At 36.5% G+C, this 27618-nt stretch overlaps 5 protein-coding genes and 3 non-coding genes across 9 annotated transcripts; 5 read left to right on the top strand and 3 right to left on the bottom strand.

The window, feature by feature from the left end:
* The first annotated feature begins 6222 nt into the window (after positions 1–6222).
* Positions 6223–9871, top strand: LOC116026543 (cytokinin riboside 5'-monophosphate phosphoribohydrolase LOG1-like). Its single transcript, XM_031267858.1, has 7 exons — positions 6223–6609; positions 7155–7252; positions 7379–7409; positions 7710–7809; positions 8360–8430; positions 9158–9301; positions 9469–9871. Exons 1-7 carry the CDS (start codon positions 6469–6471, stop codon positions 9565–9567), a joined length of 684 nt encoding a protein of 227 aa, XP_031123718.1. The 5' UTR covers positions 6223–6468; the 3' UTR covers positions 9568–9871.
* Positions 9872–10510: 639 nt separating this feature from the next.
* On the bottom strand, positions 10511–14332 carry LOC116028058 (endoglucanase 10-like). The gene is made up of 7 exons (XM_031269852.1): positions 14108–14332; positions 13743–13975; positions 12641–12924; positions 11913–12350; positions 11439–11580; positions 11161–11327; positions 10511–11050 (listed from the first exon to the last, which is right to left on the bottom strand). Exons 2-7 carry the CDS (start codon positions 13963–13965, stop codon positions 10718–10720), a joined length of 1587 nt encoding a protein of 528 aa, XP_031125712.1. The 5' UTR covers positions 13966–13975; positions 14108–14332; the 3' UTR covers positions 10511–10717.
* Positions 14333–15456: 1124 nt separating this feature from the next.
* Positions 15457–15538, top strand: TRNAS-UGA. The gene has a single exon. It is a non-coding gene; the product is annotated as a tRNA-Ser (tRNA).
* A 63-nt stretch (positions 15539–15601) lies between these two features.
* Positions 15602–15683, top strand: TRNAS-UGA. The gene has a single exon. It is a non-coding gene; the product is annotated as a tRNA-Ser (tRNA).
* A 63-nt stretch (positions 15684–15746) lies between these two features.
* On the top strand, positions 15747–15828 carry TRNAS-UGA. The gene has a single exon. It is a non-coding gene; the product is annotated as a tRNA-Ser (tRNA).
* Positions 15829–16326: 498 nt separating this feature from the next.
* On the bottom strand, positions 16327–21097 carry LOC116027863 (transcription factor E2FC-like). Of its 2 annotated transcripts, none has more exons than XM_031269635.1 (13): positions 20693–21097; positions 19337–19511; positions 19181–19234; positions 18974–19059; positions 18748–18836; positions 18612–18666; positions 17745–17797; positions 17608–17658; positions 17476–17524; positions 17329–17394; positions 17178–17254; positions 16789–16972; positions 16327–16677 (listed from the first exon to the last, which is right to left on the bottom strand). In XM_031269635.1, exons 1-13 carry the CDS (start codon positions 20912–20914, stop codon positions 16603–16605), a joined length of 1236 nt encoding a protein of 411 aa, XP_031125495.1. In that variant the 5' UTR covers positions 20915–21097; the 3' UTR covers positions 16327–16602. The 2 variants fall into 2 exon arrangements, with proteins under 2 accessions (XP_031125495.1, XP_031125496.1); XM_031269636.1 differs by having other exon boundaries at positions 18748–18830.
* Positions 21098–23646: 2549 nt separating this feature from the next.
* On the top strand, positions 23647–24204 carry LOC116027236. Its single transcript, XM_031268747.1, has one exon. The coding sequence runs from the start codon at positions 23674–23676 to the stop codon at positions 24175–24177; it is 504 nt and encodes a 167-aa protein (XP_031124607.1). The 5' UTR covers positions 23647–23673; the 3' UTR covers positions 24178–24204.
* Positions 24205–24866: 662 nt separating this feature from the next.
* On the bottom strand, positions 24867–26830 carry LOC116027235 (WEB family protein At1g75720-like). Its single transcript, XM_031268746.1, has 2 exons — positions 26611–26830; positions 24867–25626 (listed from the first exon to the last, which is right to left on the bottom strand). The coding sequence occupies exons 1-2, from the start codon at positions 26776–26778 to the stop codon at positions 25105–25107; spliced, it is 690 nt and encodes a 229-aa protein (XP_031124606.1). The 5' UTR covers positions 26779–26830; the 3' UTR covers positions 24867–25104.
* Positions 26831–27618: the final 788 nt, after the last annotated feature.

Raw genomic sequence — 27618 nt, 5'->3', positions numbered from 1 at the left:
GAATACGAAGTAAGCTTAAGAGCAAAGTTGGGCGGCTGAGGTATAAAGGTCACCTACGAAATTTCATCTCAATAGTTAATATATGGTATAATAATGTTAATTAAAAAATTGATTAAAAATAGGTTTAATAATTTAATAATGGTTGGCAGACAAATACGTTTCTCTCATTTTTCACGACAAACTTCATCCTCAAGTAGTAGGAAACGTCAACATGACACCATTGCATATCCGAGTCTCCACTTGTACGACACCACATTCTTTTTTTTCTAGTACTACTGACTTTGTTATAATATAGTATTATGTTAAGGGAGTAGGACACTTCTCTACGCATTCTCTATCTCTTTAATGGGTGCTTTAATTTCAACACATTTTCCTTAGTCTATATTTCTTGATGGATGAATACATAGAAGCTCACCATGGACACGGTAGGCTAATTATCGTTTTTGGAACAATGTAAGAATTTCGTAGTTAAGCTTATTTTGCACATCATCAAGTAATAAGAGATGAGAACGTGAGAACTGCATGATTACACACAATTTACTACACAAATGCACACACAATTATTCTAGAGTCTCCACGATCTTCCAGGCATGTCTGAGAGTAAATTGTGCGCACTCATACAGTAGTTCGCAAGTACTCAACTAAGAAATGGTTCTCATATGAATGCAAGTTCACACACACACACACACATTATATATAAACAGTATGAAAATTAGTAGCTCATGGGAATGAGTAGACTAATCTCGTCCGTCAATATAGGATGATCAAGGGTTAGAAATTAAGAAAAAAAATAGGTAAAATATATTAATTCTTTTATAATTACAACGTTGCGTTTGAAAACGTTTAATAATGCATCCGCAAATAATTAATAATGCACACAATTAAACCCGATACTATTGATCGATATATACTAATCTCAATTGAGATTGTAAATTTTTTTTATCTATTTATTATGAATTTTTCAATAGTGATTGAAAGGGTGAATAGGTCCAAAATTCATTACCCTTTTCCCTAGGGCCAAGGGTGTGGTTAGATTCATGTATTCTTCCTTTATCTTTTTCTGCTACCTTCCAAGAAGATGAAAGAAATTAAACCTAACTCGTTTTTTGTGTGTATGATGAGAATATGAGATGAAATATTAATTTTCATAATAATCACATCAAATATATCTTAATCATTATGTTAATTAACGTATAAAATAGGGATTAAAAAAAACAAGCATTGGTCAAAGACTCAACCGATATATAATTATATATTGCTTCATTGCCACTTGTGACTTGTGAGTGCTTCAAATTTGCAAAAATAATTAATAAATAGATAGGAAGAAAGTTTATGCAAACTGCATTATGTAAGCTCCATGACTTTTGAGCCACACATAATAAATTGCTTCATTATTGGAGACGCAATTGAGCCTAATTATGAAAGCAAAATTTTTAAAGGAAAGTCAAGTGAAGGGATATACGTAGTATAAAATTAGGAACAAATGAGAATAAGCCATTTAAGTAAAAATTTGTAGATTGATATGATCCATTCGGGATGATATGACAGATAAGGTTAAAAATTTAGAAAGGTGCACATTAATCTTATCTGTTCATATGGATTCATCAATGACTCAAGGTTTTAATATAAATAATATGAATAAATTTTATAAATATTTTTTTTTGGATCAGCGGGAAAATCCGGGAATGAACACGATGACTCCATTCTTCTTTGAATTGAAAGAGCCAATCTAGCCATGTGATTGGCCACACCAATTGAGGAAAAACTGAGAAAAGTACAGTGAAATTTTAGTAATTACGACTAGTACATTTGAAAACGTTTTTTATTATTATAGATCAAGTGTTTCTAAATGCATCGTCAAAATTACGAAAATGCTACCGCCTTTTTGATCATTTTAAATGGGTAAACTACACAGAAGAAGTAAATTGCATTAAGAAGACTACACAAAAGAAGTAAACTACATTAAGAAGACTCTACACGATAAACTCGATTAAGAGCGTACTGGCAAAATCGAATTTATAATTACCTTAAGTACGGAAATTATGTTTCACCCACGTTATTATCCTTTTCAAAAACAAGTACATATATATATGTATATTTAAATTTTTTATTATTTTCTTGTAGTGCCCCTTTTACACCCACCACAAGGAATTTAAGGATTCTTTTGTTGTTTCAACAGTCAAAAGGAATGAATGCAAACCTCATCAACATGGAAAAAGGGAGTTTTCATTTGGAATATCCCAACGACCCAATTGGAAAAGAAACTCAAGAAATCGTCACAAAAGCATAATTAATAGGGAGTACTACTTTATGGAAAGGAATTGAAAGGCAAAATATAATATAATGAAGCGGCTAAGTAGGAAACAACACTTTCCTAGCTTTCCGATTGGTGGCTGCAGCACACATTTCAACAGTTGAGAGGTTCTTCTTTGAATTTTTTGCACACAATTTTGCTAAAAGTTGGGGTTGAATTTGGGGGCAATGAGAATAATTCAATTCTAGTACACACAACAACCTTTGACGACACACTACAGTTGCTTCAATAGTTGTTTAATTAATTAGGTCCTCGTAATTATGACTTCATTTGAATTATGGATTGATGTTTAATTAGGCCTAATCACAAATTTTAGATTACTAAGTAGATTAATCACTTTAGTATAATAGTTGAACGATGAAAAGTCACTTTAATTTGAGAATAATTAAGGTACGAGAAGTAATGGCAATATATATAATTTAGAGTTAATTTAAAAACAGAAAGTGTTAATTTCCTAAAGTTCAACGATAAAAGTATCAATAATTATTATTATTATTATTATTATTATTATTATTATTATTCACTGATGAAATAATAATATACATGCTTTGCAAAATAATATAACATGACTTTTTTTTTAAATTGTCACGTCATCTTGTAAGCGCTCTAATTGCAGCGATGCAGATGTCCTATTCTTATCTCCATGTTGACTTATTGGATCGGAGGGATGACATTTTAGTTCAATCTCTTTCAATTTATTGATGATGTGCTTTAGTACGTTTAGCTCTCAACTAATTAAGAGGAATTCAACCTCATCTCCATGGTGACTTTGTCGAAGCCACTTGACATGATTCATGTAATTTTTCGAACTTTTTGGTTCAATTATATTTTTTTAAAGGAATGTATATATGTACATTTTGTAAATATAATTTGATATCTACACACTTGTATTAAACTATTTGTATGGCCATATAATAATAATATTAATATTATTCTATTGATAATAATATTAATATTCAAGTCAGTAACATTAAAATTTTTAACATGAGATTAAAAAGTCAGTTTCAGCCAAAGATCTTGTGGTCTAGTGGCACCCGGTTGCACCCCCATATGAGAGGGGTGTGTGCGAGCCTCAGTGAGAAAGAAAAAAAATAATAAAAAAGGTCGGTTTCAAAATATTTAGTTTTCCTTTCTTTTCTTTTTCTAATACAAGGAAAAATAAAGACTAAAGCAACACACATACATATATACTTGTTTTTCAAATCTAATTTAGGTACATAATTTGTGTTTATAGGCACAAAATTTCACAACACAAAACACAAAAATTCATAGCATAAGATACAATTACTAATTTATTTCAAGTACAGAATTTATACCATATTCATAAAATATAGAATTACAAAACGCAAGATACAAAAAGTCATAACACAAAACACAAACACATGAACCAGGGTTCATAGTGCAATGTGAACTCTGATCCATGGTATAATGATGATTACTGATATAATATTATATAATCATAAATTCCTCAAAAAAATTATATAATCATAATTAAGTATCTAAAAAATATTATTATTGTGGTGTGCTGCCATTGACCCTTTCATTTCAAATGTTCAATGAAAGGAAACAAACTACAAATTTATGTAAATTTCTCAATTCACCTCAAAAACAACACGAGTTTAAACCTAATTAATGAATCTTTTCTTTAGTCAACTAATAAATACGAAAATTTACATGGTATAAATTAAATATAATTATTGGATGGTTGAATATTGGAGGACCCATCCACTAAGCTAGTTTCTTCGAGTTGACAAAAAGCAGAAAAAAATGATCGAATTATTAGTTCTGGCATGTTTTGAGTGACCAGAGAAAATTAATCATAGTTAATATTTGAGGATATACATTGAATAAAATTTATGTCAGTGTAATAGCTCTCAAACTACATAAGAGAGATATATAACATTAGAAAAGTCATGTATGACAGGCTGAATCAATAGAGTGTTGATATTTACTGTCTACATATTATTTCTTAATATTCTATAAGTTGACTAAAAACGTAACATTCTGTAAAACAACATCGTTGGTTTGGCAACACAACAAAGCAAATAATAAATGCAACCTCAAAGTTCAAGTTAGGACACAAGTGTTGTTTGACAAAAGTAGAATTGGGGGAAACGAGGAGGAAAAACCAGAATGTCATAAGGATAAGGATAAGGATATCCAGTAGGACCAGCACAGTGGTGCACGTTCTTCATAATAAATTCATAAATTACAGTCCTAATATTTAACATTTTTAACTTATAATATAAATCAGGGTAGAGTTTGAATTTTATTAGTAACCTGAAAAATTATTAGAAGAGCTTAATTGATAAACGGTTGTGAAGTAGTTAATATAAATTGTAATCAAAATAAATAAATAATTAATTAATTAAAATAAATATATAATACATATATGTGTATACAGTATATATATTAAAAATTGATATTTAATGCATGGACTGATGAACAGTGATCTTTTTATTTTTCATATTTTTTTTCTTATTTTCTATTTCATTGTTTAAAAGTATTTATTAAAAAATTTAATTCTAATAAAAGTAAAAACAAACATAATAACATAATAATAGGTATCAAAATTTACCTCCTAAAGGAGTAGTGACCTGTTTATATGATTTAAAATATAGACAGATGAAATGAGAAATTTAATTATAAAAATATAATTAAAAAAATCATGTGACCCATGCCAGGTTTGCCAAGTGGACTGCTGTGGGACCCACCTTATCAATCGCAACACGTGGCGCCCTGCAGTTTCAGTGTGCCCCACATTGGGAGGGCAGACCCGGAGCGGTCGATCTGACTGATTGTTGTTAGATGCCGGATCAACGGTTCTGATTGCTCCCTCCCACGCGCCAGTTTGACGGCAGGTCTTGGGCCCCACTTGGCGACACAACCTTCCTTCGTACCAGCTCTATAAGCTTTATGCAGAAAATGACACCATTTGGAGAAAGGAAAAGAAAGAAAAATTTCTACCGTCCAAATTTAGCAATTTATCATTTTATCCAATTACGGTTGTATTTTATATATATATATATATATATATATATATATATATATATGATCAGGTGCGGTTGTATTCTTCAGGTGAAAGATGAGGTTTAATCTTAATCATAAATCTTATCAAAATCAACAACCCAAAATAACATAAATTTATAAATAAAAAAAAAAAAAAAAAGAGCATGGTGACATTATTGCAATTTTACATATTTGTTGAGAACTTTATGTGCGTCATTTCAGTACTTAAGGTTCATCATCAGTTCTACACTTGAAAACTTAAGGTACTTAATTGTAAAGCTTAATGTGCGTTCTCTCAAAGCTTAAGGTATGTTTTCGCAAAGTTTAAGGTGCGTGAGTTTGTAGCGTTAGGTGCATAAGTTTACAGTTTAAGGCGTTTAAGTCTAAAATTTAAGATGCGTCGTTTTATAGTTTAAGGTGCATCATTTTAACACTTAAAGTGTGTATTTTTAAAGTTTAAGGTGTATCAGTTTTGAATCTTGTGCATCAGTTAACATTCAAGGCGCACAAGTTAACACTTAAGGTGCGTAAATTCTATACTTAAGGTGCGTCAATTCTACACTAATTACACCCTTCTGCTAAGAAAGAGCCTAACTCCAACTCACTCTAAACTAAATTGGTAGAGCCTATCCCCAGATTGTTTGAGGTAGTGTAACTGTGTAAGTAAGAAATTCATAAATCTTTTTTTTTTTTAATTTGAATATGGTTTATTGGTTGAAAAGATGTGTAACTTAGTTAAGATAAGAGTTTATTTAGTGGCTTTCCAAAAAAAAAAAAAGAGTTTATTTAGTGCAATAATGATGGAGAGAAATTGCCAAGTGTGTGTAGTGGAGAAGTGGCATTTGATATTTGGATATAAAAGAAGGGGCCAATAAGGCCAAACAACTAACACACATCATTCCCTCCCTCCCTCCTCTACCTAGTAATAACACTCCCTCTTTATCAATTAAATTCTTTCTTGCCATACAAATTTCAGAGAAGTGCAGAAAAAACTTGCTGACCCACCTCTAAACTCATCCACACCTATTACCAATCCATCTCTCTCTCCCTCTATCTCTCTCCATCTCTCTGTTTCTCTCCTTGGGTTACTACCAAAAACCACCAAGAACAAAGGGTACTACCCAAAATTGCTTTTTTTCCCAGCTATGGACAATACCCACCAGTTCCAATCCCCATCTCCCCCTTCTCAGCCATCAAGATTCAAGAGGGTCTGTGTTTTCTGTGGCAGCAGCCCTGGCAAGAACCCTAGTTACCAGCTTGCAGCTATCCAGCTTGCAAACCAACTGGTATGTCATAAAGTTGAGGTCTTTTTTTTCCCTGCAGAGATGAGTGTTTTTACCATGTTCCCTGCAAAGATGATGGTTTATACCATGTAAAGTTGAAGTCTTTTTAGTTTTTCCCCCCTTCACACAATTGTTCTTTTTGTCATGTTCATGCAAGAACCTGAAGATATATAGCCTTTTTGTGATCTAACTAGAAAGGGGTTTGGTACTAGAAAATCTTGTAGTCACTGCTCGATGGTTTGCACGGGTTGAATCCCACTTTGTAATCTTAGCCGACAAAATATTACAAGAAGTAAACCAGCTTAGATTGTTATGACAGGATCAGACCAAGAAAGCCAATAGGCAAACAATCTGACCAACTTGACTGGTTGTCCTGTTTTTTGCAAACATGATTGGAATGCTAATGTTTTGTTTATTAGCAAGTAATGTCAAGAAAGATTTGCGTGTAACTTTTTTTTAATTGATTCAAGTTGTAATTAAATTGCGTGCTAATGGAAGCAATGGCATTTTTCTAATCATATAAAAAATTATTTTTTGAAAATTGACAGGTTGAAAGGAACATAGACCTGGTTTATGGAGGTGGGAGCATAGGCTTGATGGGTCTAGTTTCCCAAGCTGTTTATAATGGTGGAAGACATGTTTTAGGGTATCTTTTTTCTTTTTTCTTTTTTTTTTTAATTCTTTTCTGTTTTTTTCTTGAAATTTTAATCTATTTTCTTCTCCCCATTTGTTGATGTTGTTTTGTCTCCCTTTCCTTTGTGTTTTCTGACAGGGTGATTCCTAAAACTCTGATGCCAAGAGAGGTAATTTATATGTTTCTTTAATAATGTAACTAACTTGTGTTCCTAATTGATTTTACCATGTAAAGTCAAAATCTTTAGAAGTATATACTTAAACGCATCATTTTGTTTCGACCCGAATCGATTTTATCATGTAAAGTCAGAATTTTTAGAAGTATATACTTTTAACTATTTTATCTCGGTATGTTAAGGCCTTGAGGGGTAGATTTAATGTATATTTACGCAATTATTGACCGTTTAAAGTCGATGGGATGATTTAAAAGTTGAAAGTTGATGAAGATGTGTCCCTAATGTTACCCACAGATCACTGGAGAGACAGTGGGGGAAGTGAGAGCTGTGTCTGGTATGCACCAAAGGAAGGCAGAAATGGCCAAGCAATCTGATGCTTTCATAGCTTTGCCAGGTACTATTTACTTTTATTACATTATTCTGTGTTTTAGGTTCAAAAACTATGATTAACTTGTTTTTGTCTGAGAAACATGATTAATGTTGTTGCTGTCACATCCTGTTTGCTTGCATACAGTATTAGCCTGGCCTGGTTCTTGATTTGAGATTTGATCTGGCAATTAACTGTGCTTAGTTTTGTCCTAATCCCATCTTGTTTGGTTCTTGATTTGAGATTTAATCTGGCAATTAACTGTGCTTAGTTTTGTCATTTGAGATTTAATCTGGCAATTAACTGTGCTTAGTTTTGTCCTAATCCCATCTTGTTGGCAATTAACTGTGCTTAGTTTTGTCCTAATCCCATCTTGTTTGGTTCTTGATTTGAGATTTAATCTGGCAATTAACTGTGCTTAGTTTTGTCATTTGAGATTTAATCTGGCAATTAACTGTGCTTAGTTTTGTCCTAATCCCATCTTGTTTGGTTCTTGATTTGAGATTTAATCTGGCAATTAACTGTGCTTAGTTTTGTCCTAATCCCATCTTGTGTTTGGGATGATAATGACCTGCAGGTGGGTATGGAACTTTAGAGGAGCTCCTGGAGGTCATAACTTGGGCTCAGTTAGGCATTCATGACAAACCGGTATGAATGTCTTTTCGTCTTTCATTCAGTAAATATATCGTAAACAAGTTAGTCTACAACTACACACGTGTGGCTCGAGTAAAAGGAGCTTGTTTAGTCATTTCTCGTTGAATAGAGTCTAAACTTAAGGTCAGATGTTCAACTCTGGTATGTGCACATCAAGACCAAACTTTTCTATGTATAAGAGTCGCTCTGCAGGCCACAAGCATGATCCGGGCAAAATCCATATTAGTCTCGCAATAGTGAAAATACCATATAGTGTAACTTGAGAAGGAGGAGCTCGTTTCTCCTTAACAAAGTCTAGATTTAAGGTCAGAGGATCAACTTTGGTATGTGTGCATTAGGACCAAACTTTCCTATGAATAAGAGTCAAACTCTGCAAGCCATGACCCAAGCCAAATCCAAATTAGTCTCGCAACAGTGAAAATACCATATATTGTAACTCAAGTAGGAGGAGCTCATTTCTCCTTAAACAAAGTCTAGATTTAAGATCAGATGATCAACTCTAGTATGTGTGCATCAGGAAGAGTCAAACTTCGCATGCCACGAGCACGACGCAGGCCAAATCCATATTAGTCTCACAATAGTGAAAATAACATATACTGTATAAAAAAAATGAGTTTAAATTCGAACACTATAAATTAAATTACAGATAGATTGACAGTAAGAGAGCTTGTTCTTATGGACTGTAACCATGTAGATATTATTACTTGTGGTGTATATACAGGTTGGTCTGCTGAATGTAGATGGATACTACAACTCACTTCTGTGTTTCATAGACAAAGCTGTCAATGAAGGATTCATCACACCGTCTGCCCGCCACATCGTCGTATCTGCCCCGACTGCCCAAGAACTCATGTCCAAGCTTGAGGTACATACCCATCATTGATTCATCTATAGCATGTGTGAATCAACAAAGAATTCTTGCATCATAGGGCATCAAGAGTTTTTGTAGGACTAGGACCAATGTTCTTAGGTCAAACAAGAACTCATGAACAATGTTGTTTATCTTAAACTATTCCTATGTATGTTGTGTAGGATTATGTCCCAAAACACAATGGGGTTGCCCCAAAGTTAAGCTGGGAGATGGAGCAACAGCTGGGCTACACAACGACCAAGTCAGAAATCGCCCGTTGAGATCTGGGAAACTTTGTACAGGGAAAACACATGTTCCACAATTCTTGGAAGGCAGATAATTTCTATCACACAGGCAAAGTTTAGATGCAAAGTTCAATGGAATTGTAGTTCCACAGTTCTTTTAGCTTCCTGTGGATTTTTTCTTCTTTTTTTTTTTCGGTTTTTACCATTGGGTGAGCAAGTAATTTATCAGTCAGTTTGTAACTGTTTGATTCACTTTGTCAAGTAGTGCTAACCAAACCTGAGTAATCAGCAATAGTTTGTTTGTCAAAGGAATGTTTAATGATTGGATTTTTGTGTACCATTCTGCCCTAATTCTATGATTAATGTCTTTCTTAGTTAGGATTATCTCAATTAGTGCTAACCAAACCTGAGTAATAGGCAAGAATCTGTCTGTCAAAGGAATGTTTAATGATTGGACTTTTGTGTTCATTCTATTCTGGTTGACGAGGGAAACCCGCAGTCACTACCCAAGGGTGTGCGTTGGGTAAACCATGTCTTGTGACCTTAGCTGGCAAAAGACCACAAAGAGGTAAATCAGCCTAGGTTGTCTATAGTTGTAAGGATGTCAAATGTACCCGTACCCGACGGGGAACCTGACTCCCTGCCCTACTGGGGACGAGGATGAGATCAAAAATAGGAGAACAGGGATGGGGAGAATATTTAATTCCCCGGCGAGGACGGAAACTGGGATGGGATGGGGATGGGGAGATTTTTCCCATTCCCAGCGGAGATGGGGGGTATGCCCCCGCCCCGTTGACATTTCTATATAGCTGTGATCGGCTCAAACCAAGAAATTCAATAGGCCACTCCCGCTGGGAGTCAAACCTGAAACCTGTAACCTTGTTTTCATTTTACTCTAATTCTATGATTAATGTCTCATAATGAACAAGATTAAGCATTTAAGCCTGCAAAAGTATGTTTAACATCATAGAAATGAATAGGAGCAGAACTGGCAGATCATAAAAGCCTTTTTTCTTAAACATAGATTATATGTTTTTACACACTACAAAACTCATTTTGCTTTGACACAAACTAATAGTGGTACAACATACTAGTTGATCCAAATAATGCAATATCAGAGATGTGTGCACACAGCTATATATACGACACGAGGCAAGATAATGGTGGATTGCGTGTGAAGCCTACCTCAAGTGAAAGAGCGAACAACTGAAGAGGTTGTAACCAAGCCCGAAAGAAGGCCGACGATGATTGCACTGTTGTAGGTCGTGGGCTCCGCTTGCATCGAGTTGTTCCTTGAATCAATATACGTCTCGTTCAGAAATGGCCCACCGACGAGTCCCCCAACTGCAACGTTGGGGTTAGGCTGGGTGGATTCGAGCCACTTGAAGCCATCTTTGCACCCGGTTGTTGCATCGGTGGGTATCGAGGCTCCTCGATGGTGAACATATTTCGGGTAGTTGTCTCCATACCCAACGAGATAACTCATCTTCATTGGATTGTCGCCCAAAACATAATCAGCCTAGACAAGAGGAAAACATGTTTGTCTAAGTCCCGAGCACACTTGAATATACATATAGTTCATTCGTTATCAATATGAGTGAAAATTTCGGAACGTAAAGAAAATGGCACCTGTGACATGGCAAACTTCCGCAGATCAGATGGGGTATAATATTTTCCATCGCACGTTATCTTTGCAGTGCGAGACGAAAGCATGTAATCGCTGTAGACTACAGCTAAGAAGGCCGAGGCTACGGGATGCTGCAAAGCGTTCCATTGGCTTATCCATACTAAACCAGCTGCACAGCAAAACGGTCAGAGTAAGCAGTGAACACACTAAAGGTTTATGCTAATACGAGAATGGAATGGTCACGTATATGTGAGGGAAAACGTAAAAGACAGAAGATTACAATCGGTTCTGCTGGATGTGGCTGTAGGAGATTTCGGTAAGAGGCCACACATAACTGCTTCTGCAGTGCTCCTATACTTCATCAGAACGTTCGAGTTTGATAAATCCTTTGACCTAAATAAACTTACCCGGGACAAGAGAACCTGCAATTCGATTAGAGTCATTCACCTAATTAAGAACGAGCATTCTGCATTGTTCAAGATTAGAACATTTTCCAAAGAAGCACATCTATCTCAATGATATAAAGATATTTGTATCAAAAAGAACCGTGACCCGGTCTGAATCCAATCAATTAGTTAGTTTAACCCATGGCACTAAAAGACTCAATCCAATCAATTACCTAGTTTAATCCATGGGCCTTATAAACTCATATGTTTCTCTCTTATTTTTCAATGTGGGACTCTTAACAAAATCCATTATTAGCCTAACCTGGTATAATTACTGAAAAAAAAAAAAAGAGGAAATAGACAAATACCTGCACTCCCGCGAGTTTGTTATCCCAGCTAAACCAGGTTGGATTTCCAAAACTAGCAAATTCATCCGCGCTGTCCCCGGTCACATAATCATGATACGATTGATCTCCTGTTGCGTGATAGAGCCAGGTTGCTGCCCACAAGAGTTCATCACCGTATCCCGTTGAGTTATAATATGTGGCAACTTTAGGAATGTTTTCACTGTAAGATCCTCTGTGTTTGTCAGCAAAAGTAAACAACTGTTTAGCGTGATTCAGAAGCGAGCTCGAGTATTCAGAGTTGGAGGATTTAAACACAAGGGATGCTGCTGCCATAGCTGCTGCAGTTTCAGCTGCAACTTCGGTTCCCGGGACAGAAGCGTTGATTTGGGTAAGAGGCCTCGATTCAGTCATCTCTTCAGGCCTTTGCCAGCATTTATGGTCTATGTCGGGATCACCCACCTGGCAAAGAGTTCAAACAATGAAAAAATGCCAGTATAGTTGATTACCACAGGCAGACACAAAGTGGACCGAACAAGCTCTGATACCATGTTAGAATCTAAGAAACCACACTAAAAGACTGAATACAATCAATTAGCTAGTCTAGCCATAGCCTTATAAACTCATATGTTTCTGTCTTATTTTCAATGTGACTCTTAACAAAAACGAAATAGAACATTATAACTGGAGTCATGATTAATAATACGAACCAATAAGAAACAAAAGTACATAAATGGGAAGATCAGAGCAACCTGAATGTAAAGGACATTATCCTCAGGATGCGCGTTGACAAGGTAGTCAGTTATCCATTTGAGCGAACCTTTGGCAGGTTCTAACTGTTTCACTACCGCCATCTGATCACCATACTCGAGGATCGTCCATGCCAATACTGTCGCAGTATAAGCCATCGGGAACCCGAATTTCATAAGGTCCCCAGCATCATACATTCCTTTACTCAGATCTAGACTTGCTGATTTGCCATCTTTGAGACCAGAATCCCCTCGCCATGATATTTTGTTGTCTACCAACTTTCCAGCTGCAACATCAAGTCGCTTTTCAAGCCTTTGGATACACATTTACAGCAAACGAAAAACACACAACTAGGGGGCAACCTTAGCCAAGCTGGTCAAACTATTAACTTGATAACTATAAGGTTACAAGTTCGACTCCCAGGTCCCGGCAGGAGCGATCTATTGGCCTTCTTGGTTTGAGCCGGCTAACTATGGACAACCTAGGCTGGTCTACCTTCTCGTGGTCCTAGTTTTGTTGGAATATTTGAATATCAAGTTGAACTCTTAATAGCTTATGAATCTGTGATCTACTAATCAATAGTCAAATCTATTAAGCCATAGTCCTAGAAGGTAAAACATTGAATTACTAGCAGTTTTATAAATCATTTCCAGAGTGTCTATGCTCAAGTTCCACTCTATCTAACAGCAAATAAATCACACAAACTATACAATCAACATAAACCCAAACAATAAACTAAATCACACTGCAACTCATCAAGTAAAACTAAGAGACGGGACAACCCAGCCAAGTTGGTGAGACTGTTAACTTCGTAACCACAAGGCTACCAGTTCGACTCCAAGTGGAGTAGACTATTAGCCTTCTTGATTTGAGGCAATCATGCTGACTAAGTTCACAATGTGGGATTTACCCTACACAGTACACACTATCGGGTAATGGCTGACAGTTGGTTAGGCTGTGGCCTTCGTAACAACACGGCTACAAGTTCAACTCCCCGTGAGAATGATCTATTGAAGGCTAGGTCGCAATGTGAGATTTACCCAAAATAAGATCCAAAAACAAAGAAACTCAAGAAATATATAAAGAGAGCCTGAGAGGTTTTACACTTCTGCACATCAAAGAACTGCATTGCGATCTTGAGGGCATCGCCATATTTCTGAGTAACGGCGCCAGGAGGCCCGGGAACAGGGGCGGCATCGGGCTCCGAAGACCCGCCGCCATGTTTCTTCTTCACAAGCACGAAAATGGAAACCCCAATTGCCGCCGCAACTATCAACACCAGCAGCCACCCGCACCAACCCCCTTTCGACCTCGACTTATCCCCCATTTTCTCCCACCTGCATTCCCAACAAAAACGACCCACCACTCAGATCTACACTCACTTGGCAAAAAGCTCCAATCTTTACCCAAAAATCAGCAAAATATATCACCATTAAGTACCAGAGTTTAAGAGTACAAGAGTTCAGTACCTTATACAGCAACTTTTTTCCACAAAAATCAAATCTTTCTTCTTTCTTCTCCTTTTTTCTTCTTCTTTTGAGCTTGAATGTTGAGAATGGAAATGTCGGTGAGAGGAGTGAAGAGATGTATGGTTGAAAGGGCAAAGAAAACGGTTGGTGAGTCTGTAAAAATGGGGCGTTGCTGATGCAACACAGCACCGACAGTTACCTGCTGACGATGATGGTTGGATCAAACATCAAATGTATTGCTTCAAGTTCAGGTTTTGCCAGTCAGGGTGGGAATTACGAGAATGCCCTGCAATTATTTGTATGGGATCTTGTATTTGGTGGTGTAATTGACTGCGAGATTCGTGGGTACAAACATTTCGCCATAGTCCATGGCCTATTCTTTACTAATTCAATCATTTTGGTATTAATTACTCCATTATTTTTGGTCAAACATTTTTATTTCTCAATAAATTATAGTAAATAAAACATTTATTAACAAAAATGTTACTCCATATTTTGAATTCTCTCTTCCTAAAATGTTGAATCTCCAACCTTAATGCACCTCACGCCCCAGCCCGACAGGACGACAGAGCATTTGGAATGATGTAAAGCATGGTAACTCAGTTGGACACATGCACTAGACATTTGTTTAGTGCGCACATTAAAAGGTTATTCTCACACGGTCCCGAGTGAGACTCAATCTCTAGTCTTTCTTCCCAAACTTCACTCGACCAATTGAATTTGAATTATTGTAAACTAGAACCATACACACAAGAATGTCACATCCATTCTCTTTTTTGTTATCATTGGCTAAATTAGAATTTTGCATTTAAGTCTTCAAATATTTGTACGCTAGTGTTCACAACAAGATCAAATTCATACTTTTTTTTTTGTCATTGGTATGATTCATACACTAATACTCACAACAAAACTCTTATTTTGTTCCGTAATAAGATTCAAACACTGCAAGACTATTAACATACAGATTACGAGTCCATTTTATATAGAAAAGCCAAATGACTTGGAATTAAACTACTTTAACAAATGGGTTAAAAAAATTGTGCAAAATGGTTATGATATATTTATGTATGTAGTAGTTTATTATTTTTAAAAATTGATTATATTGTTATATGAGCATTTGTAGTTTCATCATCACTATTTTTTGTTACATATTTACAATTTCATTTTACTCTGGATGATAATAATATAATAATAAAGTGTTTTGGGGGGGGGGGGGGGGGTTTGAAGGTTATGGAGAGAATGACAGATTGAAGTGAGAGAGAGAGAGGTGAGTTTCCATTCAAATAATTTCCTGAAATAAAATTTATTATATGTGCTAGCCATTTAAAATCTCGACACAACAACCGCGCGTCGATATGTCCGAGTGGTTAAGGAGACAGACTTGAAATCTGTTGGGCTTCGCCCGCGCAGGTTCGAACCCTGCTGTCGACGATCATATTTTTTTACTGGTTCATCCTTGATTATGTTTCCCCATATGCCTATATATCCCACAGCGTCGATATGTCCGAGTGGTTAAGGGGACACACTTGAAATCTGTTGGGCTTTGCCCGCGCAGGTTCGAACCCTGCCGTCGACGATCTTTTGTTTTTACTGGTTCTGCCTTAATTATGGATCTCCATATGCCTATTTGTCCCATAGCGTCGATATGTCCGAGTGGTTAAGGAGACAGACTTGAAATCTGTTGGGCTACGCCCGCGCAGGTTCGAACCCTGCTGTCGACGATAATATGTTTTTACTGGTTCAGCCTTAATTGTGGTTCCCCATATGCCTATTTGTCCCACATCGAGGAAATTTGAAGAGGGAAGAGGAGAGCTCACTGCTCCTCAATGTGCAATTTTCGTTTTTTGTTAAGGAGCAAAAAAATCATTTTAAAGTACTACTCATTCAAATTTCAACAATTTGAAATACGATTAAATCTGTCAAACTTTGTGTAATAACGAAACAAGGCCAAAGTTTCTTATTTTGACAGTGTGATTGTCAAGTTAAGTCTATTTGCTTAAATTACAATTATTAAAAAAAAAAAAAAAAAAAAAAAAAAAAAAAGTGAAGCCAATGACATTTCAGTAGTTCAGACTCCATATGCAGCATATTGCAATATCAAAAGCCAAGCTGTTGAGGTCAACATAATATAATGCCATTGTTTACTGAAAGAAAGAAGACAAGGAGAGTAAAAAAAGGGCCACTTAATAATAGAGAAAGATAGTAATAAGAAAGGAACACAACTTTTTCCATTATAAAATGGCTACATTATATTTTTGTATTCATTATTTTATTTCAATATTTGTAGTAAGGCCTTCCAGCAAATCTCCAGCTCCGATTTATTGCTGACTAAACTAAATATGCTTTCTATTGCAAGTCAGTCCAACCTTCAACTGCTCTGAGAAAACAAAAAGGTGTATAATTAGAGTATATACAGTGTCTGCTATAGGCTACTTTTCCTTGTTTCTTCTGCTGTTCCACATCATATCTAGGCTACCGGAACTTGTTATCTGTTGTTAAGAATCTTCACGTCCCCATAGTTCTGTTGCGCTCACCACCTGATCTGAGCACAACCAGTAGTCATCGTCAATCTGCAGATTGAGGAAACCCCGAGTTTTAATTGTAACGTCATTTCATCTTGAGGACTAATGGAGTAGATATACGGGAAATACAAATATAGTACTGCTATGGTGTGTACTTACACTGGCATGAGAGGGCATTATCTTCTGAATCTGGGATAGCTTTTTGGCGTTCAGGGTCGAAGTATCTGAAGAAACAGAAGACATTGTGATGTCCATTTTGTTGTCTCTGCTACCATTCCCAGTCAATGAATCTGAGGGTATTGCGTGCTTGACGGTAACATCCTCATGTTGCCCATCTTTTTTGCTACATGTGCACCAAAGATAGTCAGCAGAAAGTGATTAGTAAGCACGTCTGTAGTTTATCAGTGGATTTTTAATGTTTTCTGAGGATTGATTGATCTGATTCTATACACCAAATCTAAGTACAAGTCAACAAAGAGGGCAAGAGAGAGAAAGGGGATGGGATTATCTATCCACAGGCTAGACTTCCAATATGTTATAATGAATACCTCAAGAGGTACAAGTCTATTGGCCCGGTTGTGCTTCGAACAATAAGCCTGTAATGCTTCTCAGGGAAAACACCATCCTACTCACACAGATACCTATCAGAGTGAAACACAGTATACATGATTTCATAATGCTAAAAGCTCAGTTACATACCTCAGAAGGATCAGGAACTTTAACTGAACTTGCATATGGGGCTTTTACAGCTATAATAGTTTGATCCTGTGGAACAGTATGTGCTTTTAGAACTAGAAACCAAATAATGTACATGTAAATGGGCACATTAGCACAAGAGTTACCAACCCTGAAGCGTGGTAGGCTCATGATATCATCCTCTGTCAAAAAGAGGTTCCTGGAAAAGAGTCAAAATGGATGTCTAGGAATTAGTAAGATGAATAGTAAATTGCAGACATGAAAAGGGGACAAAGAGCATACTTCTGACAATTTAAATCAGATTCAAGGGCCCTTAATTGCTCTAGCTTTTTCCTGAAGAGTATATAAAAGACATTAGCCCTGTATTCTAAAACTGATAATTCAAAAATATCTCTCCTGTACTCTGATGGCTGGCAAACCTTATGCAATAATCAAGCTGTTGATCTTCAGTATACAAGTGTTCAACTTCAGCCTGTCATGAAGCTAAAAGCTGTGAGCACATGGGGATTAGAATAATACTCCGTATATGTTTCCTTTTAAGTTAAAAATTATAAATACAAAACTAATTTGTTGGAAAAAAACAATGGAATAAGTGAATAACTCAAAAGGCAGATTCAAACCCTCTGCCCCAAAGAAATACAGTCCTTATTTCATTCCTAAAACTTAAAGCCTTTATGGAATAGTCATTCCAAACTTTTAAAGAATAGTGCTTCACTTGCAGCAAATTTATACAAATACAAGTAGAACACTTTTAAAGAATAGTGCTTCATTCTTAACATTTTATTCAACAGTAAGACAAAACTGGTAACCAGTATGCCATTGCACTTATCTTTTCTATCACCAGCAAATCGCAGCAATAAGACTTCAAAGTTTTAAATCATGCAATTCACTGAAAAAGTAAAGGTTGATTGGGATGGAGGTATTATTTGTTGCATAGGGTTTTTGATACATTTTAGCTATATATATGGTCAGCAGATAGAGTTGGTTCAAAATGGAAAAACAACATAAGAGACAGCTTTTTTACGGGGGCTGGGGGGATGGCTTTCAGAAATTGGATTATTGTAGAATATATAGAAACTATAGCACTAACGGTCTTTCATCTTTTGCACTTAGAATACTTCACATGCAAAGATTACACATTGTCATTATGTTTACTGTGAGTGCATTGCAATTTATATATACATCACTGTGCAATCAAATACATTTCCATGAATGAAGCATTTGTATAAAGTTTAAAATATTAACAAATTACAAGCAAAGAGATTTTATAAATTTGAAGAGACCACCTTCAGTCGATAGACTTGATCATGTAACTCTCTTGATTCAGTTGTCTCAAATCCTCTGTGAAGATCAATCTAGAGGTCATAACTCAAAAGCATATAACAATATCAAAAAAACATGAGAAAAAATCAGCTATTTTACTTCCAACGCATGTGATTCTTTTTAGTTTTCTCTATTACTCCCACTCCTTCAAGCACATTTGTAATATCATAAATTCTCCTCTTCTGCACCTGCATAGAAAAGTGTACTCAAAAGAAGGGAAGAGAAACAAAAATAGAAGAGAACAGAGAGAATTTTAACTGAGGATCACTAGTCAAAACCCAGTTACGAGTTTGCTTTGTAGCTTATAATTTATGAAATGCTTCACCTCCAAAATATCTGCAGAACGGTTCAGATCAAGGGTGCCATCTTCAGCTTCCTGGATCAACTGAATAAATTTTTTGGTCAACAAGCCTGTCAAAAATCATCATATGCACGTAGTTAAATCTTGCTGTCAGTAGCATATTTTCCATGAAAATAATGAATAGATCAACCACGCATTTTAGACATCTAGCATTTACTACGGTTGACTTACCCAAGGAATTGTCATAACGACAACTGCCAGCTACAGTAAGGCTATCAAGAGGATCTGGTACACAGGCAAATAACAAATGAACAAAGTCAGTGTCCTCAAAAACAATGCAGCATCAACTCAAAATGCAGTGCATTCTGCTTCATGTAACCTGACTACCTGAGTTTATTCCCTGAGTGCCATACTTGGCACGCTTTGTAGCCCTTGCTTTACGGCATTCAGCAGCAAAAGTTGCTTGTTGAAGCAGAGAATTATTGGCAGTCTCAGCAGTCTTTTGAACTTGAATTGTCAGAGTTTTAATATTATCAGCCTCGGAGCAGCCAGTCACATTTTTCTTAATTAGACAACAAAAGATTTGTAAGCTAAGATATAAATATGAGACTTGAAGCAAATTTATATTTGTTCTTACAACAGAATCCAAATAGAAAAAAAAGAACCAAAATCGAATCAAATCAATGCACAGAAATCATAATATAAATATGCCTATAGCAGTAATCTTGAAACCACATTTCTAAAAGTACTAAACATCCCCCCTTTCCACCATATCATGATGGTGGTTTATACTTTATAGAATTCCACCTAGAACTCTATAAGCGGATTCATGCAATTCTATCTAGCAGTTACCCTGGTATCTGGAGCCCACCAACCGATCGTCATTACCAGTACATGGGCCGGGCCGGTATCCAGCCGGTCTGCCTGACGTAAGCAGTCTGGTCATGGTGCCCGACCGGGTGCAGCACTCAAGGGAGGCGAGATTCCCTAAGGATCTTTTCCGGATTTGGCAGGATACCTTCCTATTCTATTTTAGGTAGCATTTATGGCGGTTTTGGCAGTAATACCCCTCGGATCACATTGTAAGTGGTTCAGATTTTAATTTGAGGGCAATTATTCTGTCTCATTGTTTTCAGCATTTCTTTTTATTATTTCCTTTGTTTTACGGTTGTGTTGGGCTGTTGGCCCACCGTCTGGCTACCTCATAGCCGCAATAAATCCTAACTTTATCCAAAGATACAGTCAAGAAAACATAATATAAATATACTGTGCATTTCCACACAACATAAAACTAAATGAGGCAAGAATATGAATTCTGATCACTAGCAATCTCCTCAACACAGCTATAATTTGTACAGACTAGTAAACCAAGGTTAATAATCCACACATGACACATCATCATATACAACTGCAAGTGAGATCATAAAATGATGAACCAAAACTTGCAACTCAAGAGCATGCAAGCAGCAATAGCTATCATCAAAGAACCAAAAGCTAGCACTACAAGAGTAAAAAGCAATTGAAGAACAATTTGCCGCAAACAACCTAGCAAAGTTAAGGCTCAACAACACAACGCAGAGATAGAATTACCAAAATAACAACCTCAAATTAACCTAGAAGTGAATTTCAGAAATTCTAAAAGCAACTAATATAGCTTGATTAGTTTCCAATCATGCACTGAAGACAAAACAAAACAAAACAAAAAATGAGAGATGCATATATACAAGTGATGTAAATACTGACAGGAACAAAAACGCCGAGAGGAGCGGAATGCCGCTGAGCAGAGGCTAGAGGCGGAGAGTCCGTGCGAAAGTCGGAGACTGTGACAGGGTGAGGAGGAGGAATGCGAGCGAAATGGTGAGGCCGACAAGACGAAGGAACGAGGCGCGGAGCTTTGGAATCCAGATGAACTTGGGAGAGCGTGAGATTGAGGTCAAGGTCGAGGTCTTCTCCAGAAGCCGCCATTGCAGAGTGAAGAGTAACCGACGAAAAGCAAACCTTCAATGTGTATGTATCTTTGAAGATAGATACAAATTGATTTAGAGAGAGAAAGAGAAGGAAGCAAAATAGAGAGTTGTAACTTCAAAACAGCGGGAATGACGGAGGGGTGGAGGGCGGGATTGGGGAAGCGGTGAGTTCGAATCAGAATTTGCCCCGCCTCCGCTCCTTCTCTCTCTCCTCGACTCCTTTGACAGGTTTTGGGCCCAACTCACCTTAAATGGGCCTGTAGTGGGCTCCAAGTTTACATATTTCCAAATTCAAACCTTAATCTGATCCATATACTTGATCCGTGGATTATGTTTTTTTTTTAACCCAAATAAACATAAATAATTATTCATAACATAATTATACTTTAACTTCGTGGTCTAATGGCACCTGGTTGCACTCTTATATAGAAGGGGGTGGGTTTGAACCTCAATCGAGACGATACTGCATCGTAATAAGATCATAAGGTACTTGACAACGTTCTTTACCTTAGTTCTCAAACCATCTCGACTAAAGTTTGTTAATAATAATTAAATTTGTGACATCCTTTGCACCTATTCTCGACATTTGTTTTCAACAAGGCTTTTGTCAAATTTGTATGACCATCTCGACTAAAGTTAGTTAATAATAATTAAATTTGTGATTTTTAGTACGAAAATTATATCTCATTCACTCGTGACTGAACTTTTGTCAAATTTGTATGACCATGTCGACTAAAATTTGTTAATAATAATTAAATTTGTGATTTTTAGTACGAAAATTATATTTCATCCACTCGTGACCGAGGGAGGGTGCGCCAATAAATATAGTATATGGATAGGCCCCGCGGGTGTGGCGGACACATAGGCGAGCGAAACGTTTGGGGAACAAAATGTGCCACTCATCATCAGAGCTACTTAATTAAGCCCTTGCTTTAAGAAACTAAGCCAGTCAATCAAAATGCTAAAAAACATATTTATAGCATTTCAATATTAATTTGGTTAATTAAGATGTAGCAGCTTTATCTCATTCATGCATTTCCTCTAAAGTATGATTTTTTTAAAACACCTTTTTCATTAATCTTGGTATGAACAAGTCATTGCTTTAAGATTTGTCGTTACATGAAGATTATAAAGCTTTCACCAAATCATTACCACTTCGATATGGTGTTTTGTTTTCCAGCTTGCCAATTATAATTACCAACTAATGCAATAGGATTATGGTTAAGGTTGTGCATATGAATAAGATATTTTTGGTTCAATGTTGGGGTGTAAAAGTGCTCATCGGACCGATTCAGTTGCATATGTTATAAATTCATCATAAAATAACCTTCAGATTCTGTATTTGTAATTATCGCCGAGGGTTTAGCCGGCAAGTTAGCTCCACCTGGAGCTAGCTTACCTACATTTGTATTCTCAAACGCCGAGGACTTAGACTTAGCACAAAAGCAGCAGGGAAGGAACGTTATCCCCCTTCGAGGGGAGGGTATATATATCGGACTTCCTACGGAAGCCTTAACTCGTTTCCCCCTTGCTATGTTTTCCCCTCGGGGAAACCTTGTAATTCTCTCTTAATTAGGGGAGTAAGTGCATCCCCTCACCCTCCGCTTTTGGACTGATTATGTACCTGTTGTTGACAGTTTCTGTATTTGTAGCTATCATATTATGTTTCAACAATTATTCTTTATGTATATTCGACACTTAACATTTTGTACCTGTAGTTGACAGTTTATGTACACGTAGTTATCATATTATGTGTCACCAATTGTCGAATTATTTATTTACATGTACAGAAATTCAACCGTAGGTACAGAATGTGTTAATTGGAAGTATAAAATTTTTGTATCAGGATTCATAATACAATATAAACCTTAATCCAGATATAACAATGGCCAAACACCACCCCGTTAACATGAACGTACTCAATTATCCACTATATCCGACCCTCAATCAACCCACTACCCCATCACATCATAGGCATATATAGCGTATCAAACTTGACCAAATTTTCTAGAATATAGTTACAATACCAACCCACTTTTTAGGCAAACTTACATTATTAGTTAAAGATTTTAAATACACACAAAACCGGGCCTTAATTCAAGAACCTGAATAAACAATTGCAGTCTGGCACGGACAGCAGAAACCCAAGCAAATGATTTGATCACATGGCTACTACTGCGACATCAATCTTTCTTTCCTAAATATTCCCATCGATTATCATGCATCCTATCCTCACCAACACCCATAATATATAAATCCAGGCCCCGGCAGGTGTTAAAGATTATATTGTGGACAAAAACACATGATCAAACCTTAATAATCGTAATATATAATTTAAACTTAATGTTATGGGTTCTTTATGGACACGAGACATTTATCCTTCCACCTAATAGACAACTGAATCTGTAAAATTTTTCCTAATAATATATTACTCCCTATATATTGGAGACAAAAATAGCTTGACGTTCTACCGTTCTACTGTCCAAGAGCCGTGGAAATTAAATCAATACGGCTTCGGTCAATACTACTTCCGCCTAGTAAATTATTATTCAGTATCATTAGACTATATTTAGATCTAACATAACCACCCTAATTTATTATTCACTAATCTTGTCAGGTTAGGTATATGAGGATTGAGGGTGGGGTGAGGGAATTTCGCCTTTTTCCGGCAAGAATATATAAATCTAGACCGGGGTGGAGAATCATCATCAGAATTGAACCCTCAAGAATCTTTTTAAACGACAACGTAAGACCGACATGATAGCACTGCACTTCCCGGAGACTTTTCTGGCAGTGGTGGAGAGAATGTACACCGATCATTACAAGCAACAGAAAGATCGCCGCAGTGGTCGTTGCCGCGGCGACCAGACAGCGTTCGTTAGCATTGAAATAGGAACAACAACCAATACAGCTAAACCTAGTACTAGTAGTTCCCGGCAAGTGCAGCAGGTTAATAACAATAACAGGCTGAATTTTTCGAGCATGAAGTTTTTTGATCGATTTCGGAAGATTGTTATGCGGCTTTTGTTTTCTGTCCCTTCTTCTGATAGGCGGGGTGGTAATCGGGCGGCGGCGGCGCAGCGGCGGAGGTCGTGTGATCGGCCGGAGACGCCCAAATCGTCGTGCAGCTCCTCCTATTATTACTCTTCCAATTCGCACTACCACGAGGCCATCGCTGATTGCATCGAGTTCTTTAACAAGTCGTCGTCGTCGCAAGAGGGGGCGGCGTTTGCCGGCCGGCGATCTGATGCTGTGGTGTGATTTCGAGGTTAATTGATTTTGTTTTCACTTTTCAACATTCTTCACTTCCATATATGTATGATGTATGTATGTATGTCTTCTTTTTTTTTTTTTTGAAAATCATGTATGTATGTCTTATTTGTGTCATGTTGATCAATTTTACTACTTTTTTTGGGGTACGGTACTACGATGAGGTTTATATTGTAATTACATTGGTTTTCGAACAATTTCGTATGTGTCCATCGAGTTACTATTAAACTTTATTTGAAAATTAAAGGTTTTTTGAACTATAGTTACTTAGATTCATTATATTTTGTCTAGTGACATGAATGTCTCAAGACATTGCTAGCTTGATTTTAATAAGTTAATAGATGGCTGGGCAAATGGAAGAAGGGTGTCACCTTTTGGCTTTTGATTGGGAACATAGGTTGAAAGTTGTCATCTCTTATGTTCTTGAAGTTCGAAAAAACTTCCTTTAAACAACTCGCCTTAATACTCATTAGGGCCTTCCCCCCTCCCCCCTAAAAGAGAGTGACTCGCATTAGACTTTCAATTGGAACTGTAGAGTTCTTAACATTTTTAATTATTTTGGTAATTTTTTCACATAAAACTAATGTCCGAAACCATCGTACATAATTTAATCAAAAAAACTTGTTGGGATGATTACAATTTACAAATAAGCTAATAATATATAGTGAAAAAAATTATAATTGAGGAGGTAGAAAAATTAGAACTCATATATAAATTAAACTTGGAAAGAGATAATGGAATACAATATACTCATCCACATTATTCAAGCAACAATACATGTCTTTGGTACGAGGTTTACTTATATTATTAATAATCAAAATTAAACGACCGACATGATTATTAACTATGAAAAAGACATTATATATATGATATGATAATTTCATGACTTCCATAGTTTCCATGCATGCATAAATGCGCTCAAGCTCTTGCTGTTGCAGCACCCTTGATCCTGGAGAGAAGCCCTCCGATGAGCGGGATGGACGATCTCTTCTTCTTCTTCTTCATCGACGGGAGCCTCTCGAGCCGGGCGTCGTCACTTTCCGGCACCATGACGCGAGCGACGACGGACGGCGGGTTCGCGAAAGTCACGTATCTCTTCTTCTGAAACTCTATGTTATTATTATTGTTTTCCGGTTTTGTCGGATCTGCGGATTTGAGATCGAATTCGGAGGAGACCTCGATGGATTTGAGGTTTTCTTCTTCCGCCGGCGGCGGCGGCGCTGATTGGTCGGATTTCTTTTGCTCCGCCTTGAGTTGGCGGAGCTCCTTCTTGGTCCGCTCCAGCTCGTCTTGTAAAGAGGAGAGACATGTCGCCATTATCAGGCTTTCTTCTTGAGCTTTTTCTAGGGTTTGCTTTGTCTCCTCCAGCTCCGCCGTTACGTTTCCCAGCTCCGCCATTGGAACGCCGCCGTTTTTGCCCGATCCAAACTCATCATTCATCTGCCACCATTTTTTATTTATTTATTTATTTTTAATCAACACTCAACAAATTAAATACTCAAATCATTAAATAACATTCCTCAAGTTCAGTTACCAGTTACCATTAACATTGAGCTCATTTTTGAAGTTAGGGCTAATCGGGTCTTGAATAGTTTCGATCAAATAAAGGTAGGGTTAATTGGGTCTTGACTGATGATTTAGTTTTGATCAAATAAAGGTTATTAGCTATATGCATGCTTATCATTTTTGTTACTGTTATTAAGTTTTAGTGCAAATTGAGGAAAAGAACAAAGTTTAGTGGTCTATATATATAGGTACTTAAGTTGTTATTAAGTTTGAGTGCAAATTGAGGAAAAGAACAAAGGTTAGTGGTCTATATATATAGTTATTTAAGTTAGTGGAGTTTGAGTGCAAATTTAGGGAAAGAATAATAAAGGTTAGAAATCTACAATTCTAGTTATTAAGTTGTAGAGTTCGAGTGCAAATTAAGAGAAAGAATAAATGTTATTAGCCATCTACAGTAGCGGATTAGATGTTTTGTATTAGTGATGGTTACTAAGTTGTCGAGTTCAAGTGCAGATGGAAAAGAATAAGAGAAATGCAATATAAAATTTATTGGTGATGTAACGTAACGATAAATTTTAACAAAACTTGTGACACTTTATAACGCACTTGTTGGGGTCTAAAAGTAATTACACTTGTAACATAAATAATATTAAATTTACTATTATCGTATAACTAAAACATCAAATTAGCAGTGTAATTCTCTCAATAAAAAAAATCAAAATTAATTTGTTTATGATGCATTTTATTTTAATTTCTAAACATAAGTAATAATATCAACCAAATTGAAAAAAAAAAAAATCATTTAACAAAAATGACCATTATTTTTATAGGTGACAGAGAAAAATTGATCAGCTCACAACCGTCACTAGCATGTTCTAAAATGTGTATTATTTGGTTATGAATTAAAGTGTTAATTACCTGTTTGAGTTTGGTGGCATAGAGTTCGCCGGCGAGAAGAGTGTCGCCGAACATCATGACAGCCTCCTTCACCGACCGGAACGGCGGACTTGTGTCGATCTCCGCCTTCCTCGTCATCCTCACCGACCTCGCGCAGCCGCCTTGTCCTTCCATAGCTTTCAGCATCATATCACGTAGTATGTGCAGTGTTTAATTTGTGAGAGATTAAATCAATATATCATTCAGCATTTTACATCAATAATGGAGCTATATATATATACACGTAATCACATATGTATGTGTAGGGAGCTGTTTGGGTGTGCTCAAAAGAGTGCGATGGAAGGACTACGTTTCTTCACATCCACTTCACAAGTATTCTCCATCTCTCCGAATATTACTTTCTTAATTGGTTATGAAGTATTTTTGTGGTCGTGCTGCCATATATATGTACAGATCAAACAGACTCAATTTCATTTCAACCTCGTCACTCAACGACCAAACAAAAGTAAAAACAAACCAGTCTCGAAGGACGAGTGATTGGGTGCAACATAATTCTTATACTTAATTATTTTGTTAGGGTATCATGCCATCCTCAATAGTGATAGATTTTTTATGATTTTTACAAGTCTGATTAGGAAAGAGAAAACGGAAACTGCTTAAAGCATCACACGCTCACTGCGCGCACAAGTTGCTCACAACGTGTTGAAACAATGCAGATCAAAAATCATGCGGGACCCATATTTTTGACCAAAAATCTCATTTTTCCCCTCTCGCCTCACTCTCAGCTCTCTCCTCCACCTCACCCATCTTTCCTAAAAAACTTATCCAAAATCTACTAATGTAGATGACCTTAAGCCTGTTTAATTTTAATATCTACTTTATGAAAGATCGAACTAGTCCCGTTAATAGCTTGATTTACCGGACATCTCTTCTTGTATATGCCCTGACATGGCAGACGCTGATATGTTATTTTCTTCTTGTGACGGGCTTGAATTGAAGTGTTACCTATTTGATTTTCCATTATAATAT

The sequence above is a fragment of the Ipomoea triloba genome, chromosome 8 (assembly GCF_003576645.1).
Source record: "Ipomoea triloba cultivar NCNSP0323 chromosome 8, ASM357664v1".
NCBI classification, from domain to species: Eukaryota; Viridiplantae; Streptophyta; class Magnoliopsida; order Solanales; family Convolvulaceae; genus Ipomoea; species Ipomoea triloba.
Note: the sequence above shows the minus strand (reverse complement) of the source record. Positions and strands in the feature narration are given on the sequence as shown.